Source organism: Thunnus maccoyii, chromosome 13, assembly GCF_910596095.1.
Source record: "Thunnus maccoyii chromosome 13, fThuMac1.1, whole genome shotgun sequence".
NCBI lineage: Eukaryota > Metazoa > Chordata > Actinopteri > Scombriformes > Scombridae > Thunnus > Thunnus maccoyii.
In genome coordinates, this window is record NC_056545.1 from 28,552,902 (window position 1) to 28,563,483 (window position 10,582).

General features: G+C 42.7%; 1 protein-coding gene across 4 annotated transcripts in view; it reads right to left on the reverse strand.

Moving 5' to 3' along the window:
• mark4a (MAP/microtubule affinity-regulating kinase 4a) overlaps positions 1 to 6,028 on the reverse strand; it is a 28,789-nt gene extending 22,761 nt beyond the window's left edge. For all 4 annotated transcript variants that reach the window (XM_042431225.1, XM_042431224.1, XM_042431223.1 and 1 more), the window contains exons 1-3: positions 5,378 to 6,028; positions 2,507 to 2,704; positions 1,146 to 1,199 (exon numbers count right to left, since the gene is read on the reverse strand). In XM_042431225.1, the coding sequence (XP_042287159.1) occupies positions 1,146 to 1,199; positions 2,507 to 2,704; positions 5,378 to 5,431 (306 nt within the window). In that variant the 5' untranslated portion in view covers positions 5,432 to 6,028. The remainder of the gene's footprint in view (positions 1 to 1,145; positions 1,200 to 2,506; positions 2,705 to 5,377) is intronic.
• Between the last annotated feature and the right edge of the window lie 4,554 nt (positions 6,029 to 10,582).

Genomic DNA, 10,582 nt, shown 5'->3' on the forward strand with positions numbered 1-10,582 from the left:
AGAGATAAGAGAGAGGGAGGGGACAGACTTATGGCTCAATGAGGGAGACACTTTGGCCCATATGTGCATATAAGCGGCATTATGGGTAAATATGACTTGACTGAATGGTTGTCTGGCTGCATTCTTTGTCTCTCTAAGCTTTTATTCACATGTATTCCATTACCACATGATAGTTCTTTAAGGTTATCTGACTGTGTGTGATGCAGCTGCATTAGGCACACATGACCAGGCAGAGAAGCTTTTGATTGATGTGGTTGGATGATAAGTTAGAGCATGTGATCAACCCATGATCAAACGGCCTTCATGTCAGCCATATTGTGTCTGGATATATACCAGTCCTGGTCTCGTGCTCCAGATGTCTTTACTGTAATTTCGGGTCCTGAATCTGAGTCAAGTGTGTGTCTGCGCCATGCTGAGGTTGCCCTTGATAGCTGGCGAAATCCAAAGTGTCCACTGTTCTGCCTCTGACCTTCATGCACAACAAACCTCGAGTGTCCACCATTCAGGCTCAACATTCAACATGCTGACCAGCAGGAAAACAGAAGCCGGCTCTAAGCTTTTCTAAAGACACCCTTCACAACGAAATGGCCACCGAACCTAACATCATTACCCACAAATCAGCTACAAATGCGTTGCGGTTTTCTTTGTTATCCACAGCGACGTGTGTTCAGGGAAGACAGATTAAGAACACAAATACAAAAAAAGGAAAAAAAAAGGGGTGGGTTGGGTGACCACGGTTTCTGAGATGAGTCACCCCTCTCTCTCAGGGCAGCGATTAGCCCAGAGAGAGACGAGAGATGATCTCTGGAACAGAGGTCTCCTCTCGCTCCCATCCAGTCCCTAGCACCTGCCAAACAGCATCACATCCCACGAGCCCTCTCTCTATCAGCTGCTCTCTCATTCCTGCCCCTTTTGAGGGGGACACAGCTGAGGATAAACCTGAACCTCTCAGTCCCCAACGGCATATCAGTATTTTGTTGAATTACATCAATGTGATCAAATCGTCCCCATTTTTGAGCCTTGCTGCTGTTTATTAAGGCAGATAGTATTAGACAAGTGTAACGTTTGTTTCATTTTTGTAACTGAAAACATGATGCACATATTCCTCAATAAACAATCCATCAGTATAAAGAGGAAAAACTTACCTTTTGTAGGCTGGTTGGGTTCAACTGAGTTTTGTCAATGATTTTTATTGCAACCTGGAAAAGACATCAAGCAATTTTTTAATGAGGAAAAGTTAACACATCATCCTTATAATATGCCTTTGCTTACAACAGCCTCCTTACATGATGCTCAGAAGTCTTTTCTACTGATGTCATTGATCCATATCCAAGATTCCTTTCAACATCCAAAAATTTAGAAAAAATAGTATTCCAAGGAGAGTATTGGATTGGCTATATCTGTCTACCAAAGTAGGCGAATGTGGACTGAGGCCACTGTGAACATTTAGGCTGTGGTAAAGTCAATTCGAGTGGTTTTAATCCCCGCTGACTTGCACTGGCAGGGCTAACAGAGGCTATAATGATGGTTTACTGCCAATTTCTGAAACAACAAAAACGACATTGGTTTCAAAGTATTTAGGTGTCGTAAGGACATGGCCTAAAATCCGAGAACTAATTTTATACTACACTAGTCCCAGTTCAGTATGATACACATATACATTTCTGCAGTCATTTAGTATCAGTGTTTAAATCCTAGAAAGTCACTGAACAAATAAAGACAATGCACTGAAATCATTTTAATTCCCTTAGAGAAGATTAAATGAGGAGGTGAGATAAGATTTACTTCTTTAAAAATATGTTGAGAAGTATGACGCTGCAATTCTTAAAGGGGAACGCCACCGATTTTTCACATCAGCATGTGTTTCCAGGTGTTGGGGATAGAGCTGCAACGATTAAGTCGATTAATCTATCAGTTGACAACTATCAAGTTAAACGATTTTGATAAGTTGATGATTTGACAATTTTGATAATCGATCAAATGTTTTGAGTAATTTTTTAAGAAGAAAAGGAATAAAGCCTAACATTTGGGGACGTCAGCTTGGTCTTTGGGAAACCATGATCAACAATTTTCACCATTTTCTGACATTTTATGGACCAAACAACTAATTGATTCATCGAGACAAAAGATGAAAGATTAATTGATAATGAAAATAATCGTTAGTTGCAGCCCTAGTTGGGGAGTGCTACTGCATATGTGAAAAAATCGTATAAAGCCTTTTGTGTCTCCAGAGGCAGCTGTGTGAAATCTGATAAATTGCCTCAAGTGATGTCACTTAAGTTAGCGTCAGTTGGGGCTGAAGACTACAAGTTTGAGAGTAAAAAAAAATCTGGGGATGTAGAGATATAAAAAAATCAAGAGAATCAAGTTGCATCGTGGGTAATGTAGGCATGTAATGCTAAATCAGTGGAGAACTCTTTTAAGCACACCAGCAACCATCAGCTGAAACCCGTCCATCTCCTTATTCCCTCCTCCCACCCTGGACCTTCGGTGCCCCATGTCTCACCTCCTTGCCCGTCAGGATGTGGCGGGCCAGCTTGACCTTGGCAAAGTTTCCTTTGCCGATGGTCTTGAGCAGACGGTAGTTGCCGATGTGCGGCTGCTCGTCGGAGCAGGAGGCGATGGAGTTCCTGCATCGAGCGCCCAGTGAGCGGCTGGACTGGCTGGTGGCCTTGTCTGAACGGCTGGCCCCCAGCGACACATGCTGGAAGAAAATGATGGGGAGGGGGTTAAAGAGAGGAGTGAAGGGGGGGTCAATCACTGTGCCAACACCAATATCACACACAGCAGCAGCAGCAGGCTGGCCAAGGACCTCCAGGACTGCCTGTACCCAGGGAGCACTGACAGTCTCCAGAAGCAAAATGATCTGCCTCTGCAAGCTGGTTATGAACTTTGTTCACCAAAGAATATAGTGACAATATGCTGAGTTTAGGCAGAAACTAAACTGATGTTCAGGCAGATGTTCAGGGTACTCGCTGTCATGCTGTGTCATCACTCACACTGAGTATCTGCACAGATGAGTGCATAGCACAGACATAAACTACACAGGTAAACATGCTTACAATAAACAGCCCAGCTTTATATATAATCAGTATACTGAGGAAGTGAAATGTTTGTGCCACATCACCAGAATCATTCCACCAGATGTTTGTTTCATAAACACAAAAAAAAGAGTGATGTTGGGCTTCATGTGAATACATGCCCCTCATTTCTGGCTTAACAGCTGTTGTCCAGCACATGAACACTAGAGCATATTGTTTCCATTTTGGGTTCAGCATCATCATCTTCTTTAGAAGTCTACCACCTGACTGCTGGAAGATGTCTTCATGCAAGATGACAGTGTATGAAGGTTATGCTTTTACTGCAAATCCGAGGCAGCCCTGAAGCTTCCACAGGCCTGTAAACAGTTAGCTGTGCTGCTGCTGCTGCTGCATGCTACCACCTGATGCTGCTCGATTCTGGACCCAAACGCTTGGGAGCACTGTGCAGCGATGATAGAGTCCGAAGCTTGAGTCACAGATAATTTTCAGCCAGGAAGCAGAGCAGAAGAGAAAGGGAGGACAACAATGTGCATTTACACAAACAAAGCTTGATGTATTACAGTATGAAACAGCTTCTTGTCATGTGACAAACTAAGGCCTCAACACTGAAAAGATACAAGGGAGGATAGAGAGAGACGAGATGGTGGGGGTCGGGGAGCAAAAGCCAATTCCAGGAGATAAAGAAACCAGGATATCTGATGGAAAAGGAGGTGAGGCAGAGGGCAGTAAAGAGGGAGACAACCAGAGAAATGGTAACCAATGGAGAGAGGAATATAGAAGGAAAGAGTAAAAAAGGGAGCAGATGCCGGCACAGTGGTCCCTGGCCAGTCTCAGGCCCTGAGGCATCACACTTCCATCCCCCCAGCATGTCATCCTGCTCTCAGCTTCACACACACACACACACACACACACACACATACAAACACAACCACGCAGCCTTAAGCCCCACCTTCAGACACTCCCTCCCTTCCATGCTTCCATTCCTGTTCTCACGCCCCTGTTCTCGAGCCAATTTGGACCCTCTTCCTACAATCATAGACGCCTACTGTAAGAGTCCCAACCAACAGCACCAGGGGCTTTTTCACAGCGTGCAGCAGAGTACATTAATCCACCGACTGTACGGCGCACATCAAGCCAAGCTTCACCTGTGCCACTGTGGCAGCACAACATTTCTCCCGGTCAATTCACTCATCTGTCATCATCGTTTAATTGTGGAGTGATGACAGCAGATCGAGATCCATTCTAATGGAAGGAGCGGATCTGCATTTATAATCAATCATGCACCTCGTAAACTCGCACGCTTATGCACATCCAGTTACACTTACACACACACACACACACACACACACACACATCTACTGGCTTAACCATCCCTCTGTGCTGAAAGCTCTGCTAACAAACAGATGGGAGGGAGTCTTGCCAGAAGTGTTTAGGGCAGAGAAATGACATAATGCAACGTCAGTCAGTCATGTCACCATTTTGATATACATTAATAAGGACTGTGAATAGATAGATACATAGATATATAGATATATATATAGATAGATAGATAGATATATAGACAGATATGCAGACCCTGTGATTCTGTCTGTCTCACATGAATAAATTCCCTGTTTCTTTCTGCAGGCCGCTACTGTTTTCCACTGTACTGAATGTATGGCGCTGTCTGACACCCACTGGCTCTGGGGTTGGGCGCTTTGTAGGCTGCGCAGCAATGGACTGCACATCATTTTACGCAGTAATCCCCTCGCTTCATACGAACAACCCAGATATTCTCTATACATTTATTTTGGCCCTCTGTGCACCTGTCCCACCCATCCAATTTCTGGAGAATATGCACGCGCATGCACGCGCGCGAACACAAACACACACACACACACACACACACACACACACACACACACACACACACACAGAAGCAGCAGCAGCAGTAGCAGCAAGGAGTATAATGTGACATCACTATCTCTCCACAGCCTTATAATAAGAGGTGACGGCTGGTTTTCAGGCTTTCTGCGCATATCCGCTGAGTGTTATCGTATGCGGATGGTCTCATTCCGGGCTGTTTGCCTGCCATCAGCTCTTTCCCTGCGCAGACACTCAAGGTTAGCCCATTTTGAAAGAGGCTGTCCTGCTGAAATATCCATGCAATATCACCCCCAGAGTCCTTTAACCTAATGAGGAAAAATAGCACAATCTACGCCTCCCATCTGCACAGTGAACATACCTTGTGAATGGCAATAAGGGCCACACATATATGAGGAGATCTTTGTTTAAGGATGCACGATTCATCTTTTGCATGCACACAGATGCAGGCTATAGGCTGTAATTGCACTTACATGGTCTCCAGTACTCCTGTCGTTTCCAGACGGTAATGCAGATCGAGAGGACATGTTGTTTTCTTTCTCCTTTTCCCTGAGTAAGAATCACTGTGTGTTTGCGCGGATGATATTTACAGGCTCCACAGACGGAATAACATCCGCAGATGCGACCCAGCGTCCCAAATCAATCTGCCTCTTCTCCAACCGGCCGAGCCGCGGTCGAGAGGAGACCTCTGCCTATCATGGCAGCAATGGATATCTGGAGGGGGGGTGTCCTCAAACAAGCTGCATTTTCCACCATGCACTTTGCAAAAAAAATAAATTAATACGGCCTATCAACGATGCAGCAAATGCAATGAAATGCAAATCCCGAGCATCGAATAAGTGCTAAAATGCGGTGATGTTTGGCCGGAGCCCAGCGTCTCTGTGGCGACTCTCCACCCCCTGCCTCATTTCGCCATACAAAACAAACACGGCTCCTTCTGGATGTGTGTCATCTCCGTTTGTCATAATACTGACCGATAGAAGCTTTCACTTTAACCCCGCGACGCCAGTGCAACCCGCTCCCCTGTGCAGCCGCTCGCAGGAAAACACAGCTCAGGGTGCAGCGGGGGAAAAGGCCGAAATGTTCAGAAATCGGTATTCCCGGTCGGAGAGATGCGCACCACCGTCAAGCTAGGAGGAATACACCGAGACACGACGTCCGGTCGCTGGTTCCAATGTTAAAGTCTCAGTGGTGACCGCATGGAGACCTAATGTGAAACGACAATAATTCGTTATAATTTATATAACACTCCTTACAGTACAGAACAGTGTCATTTACCATGAGAAATCTAAATGATTCAAAACATTTAAATCAGGATTACGAAATATCTATATTATATGCTACTATACCTTTATATTATACTGACAAGCTACTCCTGATAGAAAATATTTTCAAATAAGCCCACAGACACAAGCTCCTTTAAAACAAGGTAAAAATCAAACAGCAATAACATAAGCCCACAGTAGTTAAAATGACCGAAGGTGAAGTAAACCACCAGTGAGTATAGTGAGTAAGCTATATGAAAATGAATTTAGTGACTTAAAATGATAAACAGCTAATTTAGGCAGGCAAGTTTATACATGGCTGTAGGATAAGTAAAGACCCACTTACTTCAGAAGAAAATAAAACATATAATTTTTCTTTTGCATTTTAACAAACAAAGAAATACTGCACTGACCATGAGAAAAGTACATTAGTTGAATGATACTGTAGGATTAGCCCAAGCACTATTTTAAATATTATTCAACACTAAAATATCTTTTTAAAGTTTGGTAAAATAATAATGGCTACTTTTTAGTAACTATTGTATTTACCAGAGTGTGTTTGTGTACTTGTTTGTATATCTGTATACTCTTGAAAGAAAAGTCTGATGTTCTTTCATTGCTTGCATTAAAAATGCATTATGAAACATGTCATCCAAAGCGACACAAAATGTCCCATGACAGCTCTGGTGCAGACAGTCATGCAGCCATGTGCCAGCCTGTCATTCACTCAGAGATAAGCGGGTACAGAGGGATGATGGGTGGATCAGTGCCCCAGTTCTTCAAATATTATACCTCTAATATGGAAACCAAATCTCCTAACTTCCTGTCTGATCTGTCTAACCATGTTTTGCTTGACGGAGCTGAGATGCGCCACATCAGAGATGCTGACAGGTCCAACACAACACAACCCACTGCCGGTTTTACCAGCGTAGATTTGTGCGTAAATTAGCATAAACTCTCCAAAGATGGCCGAAATACTGAGCAACATCATCCAAGTCTCATTTTTTTCTAATTTTATATGATCTGCTGTCCGTGAAGGCTGGTGTGTCAGTGGCCTGCGCAGGGAGAGGAGGAATCTCCACTTGTGTGCCAATGGTTCAACTGTCAGATAAAGCAAATCACTTAAAAAGACAGAGGTATCACTTTACAAAACATGATCTTCTGGAAACTAAATCAAATTAGGTGTATAACAAATTATCAGAACTTCATCAAACTAGCAATTCAGAGCAGAGCTAGGTTTCATCGAGCCTTCACTCTCTGAAATGGTTTTTATATACTAACACACTCCTCAACCATCCCAGTGTTAAACCATGTTCTTCATTTTTGTGGTCTGCGTCTTGAGTTTTACAATCTTAAGAACATTCATGTGGTTCTGGGTTGGCAACAGCTCATTCCAAGGCCTTCTAATGTCTTTATGAGAGGCCCTGCTTTGTGACGGCCACATTCATCATCCTCACCAAGAGCCCAGTTTCCAGCTTCACCTGGACCTGTGAGAGGGCAGAGAGTGCTCTCCTGGACCACAAGAACATTAGACCTCTGCTTCCTCTGACCCTGATCCTTTTTTTACCCTTCACTGTCGAAGTTTAAATGACTGATGTGATTCTCCCACGACTGCCTCTCTGTCTACCTTTCTGTCTGCTGCTAAATAGTCCACTGGGTTCCACATACTTGACCGGTCATCCTTGTTTTCAGAGTACGGAGGCCTTCTGTTGAAGGTGACACTCAGACGTTAATTGCTGCCTGGCCAGCATTTAGTAGGTCATCTCATACAGTTGTCTCATAAGTCAAACACCTACATTCCCCACCCACTCCCAAGTAACCCTGGTCTCTCATTTCCACAGACTCTCTAATGGCTATACTATGATCTTCATAATGGTAGGTTAGTTAAATCAGCCCCCATCATCCCCTTCTCTGGACCTCCTCTAGTTTAGGAGGCAGCAGAGCCAGTAATCCAGAATGTTTTCTGGTTTCATGGTGTACTCCAGGTCCAACAGGGGATCTCACTTTTCCTCTTGCTCTCTTCTACCTCCCTCTGCTAGCCTGTTCTCCAGCCAACACCACCACTTCAACAGTCAGACTGAGCCCCTAAACCTGGGCCTGAAGATCTAACTCCAATCCCAAATATGAAGCGCCTTGCTTGAGAAGAGTATGCCCACGATAACCTCTGAAGCTCCCCCATCAGTTTGTCTCTGTGTCAATGGTTCCAGTCACTGCTCGACCCTGACAAAAGTAAGAAAAGAGGTGAAAGGGGAGGTGTCATCTGCCGTGAGTTTCATCCTTCACCACCAACAGTTTTGGCACATCACAGTTGTTCATATAGAACCAGAGTCCCAAAACTTCATCCAAAGTACACAGAGCATTGGCACAAAGAATTGTTTGTTCAGTGATGGAAATCTGGCAGTGTTTCCACAACAGCTGCCATGTTTATCCAGTTTGAAAACTGGAAGCAAAGACCAATTCCAACCAAGGAGATGGTGTGTTTATCCAATCAGTAAACCTTGCAGGCCCATAGTGAGAAAAGCAAAATTTGTTGATTGGTGCCATCAGGCTAGGTGTTTGGACCTGAATTTAGATAATGTGCCTTTGAGCTTGACTGTTGTTTGTTACTACTTAAGAAAGTTGTGTCATGCACAGTCTTATTCTATTTATTGGGTTTTATTTATTGGGTTGTCTTAGCACTTGTTCGCCTTTTGTATTAGGGGTGGGTGATATAGATATAATCTTCTATCATGGTATAAGCTATTTTATATCACAATATCAATATATATCAAGATATAGTTCATTTTCTGGAAATACAATTTTGAAACCTTTCATAAAATAAGATGATATGGGAATGTTTGTTTTTGGCCACTCCAATGAAATAAATACCTGAAAAACAGGTCTAAGAGTCTGCAGCCATGCTAGCAGCTCTGTGAGGCTGTACTTAAGGACAGCAGTGCTTTAGCCAAATGCTTACACCATCATGCCACAATATTTGCAATGACAACACGAACATGTTGATGTTTGACAGGTATAATGCATAGCATGTTCACCATCTTAGTTTAGCATGTTAGCATGCTAACCATTGCTAAATAGAACTAAACACAAAGTACAGCTGAGGCTGATGGGAATGTCATCAGGTTTACTGGACAAAGTAAAATGATGGTGATGGCACTAGATGAAAAGTTATTACAATTCATCCTTAACTTAAAATCACAAAAATCAACTTTAAGGTGGTGCTGAAAAGTCAGGAGATCACCAGAGTAATGAGGCTTCATCCTCTGAGCATGACTGTCTGTACTAAAGTCCATGGCAATCCATCCAATAGTTGTTCAGGTATTTTTGTCTGGAAAAAAGTGGTGAACTGACCAACTGACAGACCAATACTGCCATCCCTCAAAATCAAGGTTCTTCACTACATTGATACAAAAACAATGATGGACTCATTTCTACTAACAACAGTGTTTCTCCACTTACCCATTCCATGCCATACACCCACATAAAAATGGTTGTCCACTCTCTGAAGTAGAAATTCAAACATGTCAGGAGCTATCAAGATCTATCTCAAGGATAATAACATTTTATTAATTGTCCACTAAGAGAGTAATGGAGGAAATGTTTAATGGTGCATCTTTCAACCCCACTTCCACTAAAACACAAGAAACTCTGATTGTGAGAGCATTTTGTGGCCTTCTTGTTTACACTGTGGCCTGTTTGGTTATCATTTGCATCAGAATGTGATACATCGAAATTCTAAGAGACAAACTAGACAGCCGTGTGCTGCAAAAACAAGGCCTAACAAAAATAGAGAGTGAAGCCATTAAAAAACAGAGGAAATGTCAAAAACTTTAATTTCATTCAAACAACCTCCACAGTAAGTATTTCAGACATGTGTTGCACTTAGAACAGGTGATTCAGAACAGGTAAACAGTCTATTGTCTATTGTAGTCTATTGTAATTGATTTTATTTTGTTTTTCATTGTGTTCTCAATGTTGTTCTAATACATTTCTTGGCCTTACGTAAAGCACTTTGAATTACCTCTGTGTTTGAAAGGTTCTAAACAAATAGAGTTGCCTTGCTTTGCCCTTTTTATTTCAGTTTCGTGATGGTCTCAGCAGTTTAGTCATGTAATGCTTCACAAAAGCCACCAGAGGGTGGCATGGTGTAGCTGTTGTCATTGTTGTCTTGACTGGTGTCGGTATTAAGAAAATAGCAATATACTTATAAATACATACTATACTATATATATATTATATCATATATTTAATACAGTATGTCATCATATACATACTTTTGCATTCATCAAGCTGGATAGATTGCTTTGTGGGGGTTATCTGGTTTCATCTAGGTAAAAGTAAGGTAAATATGCATTCTTATAAGGAATGATTCCTACCGCTGCTTGGGCAATGTATACATACTGTACATACTGACAG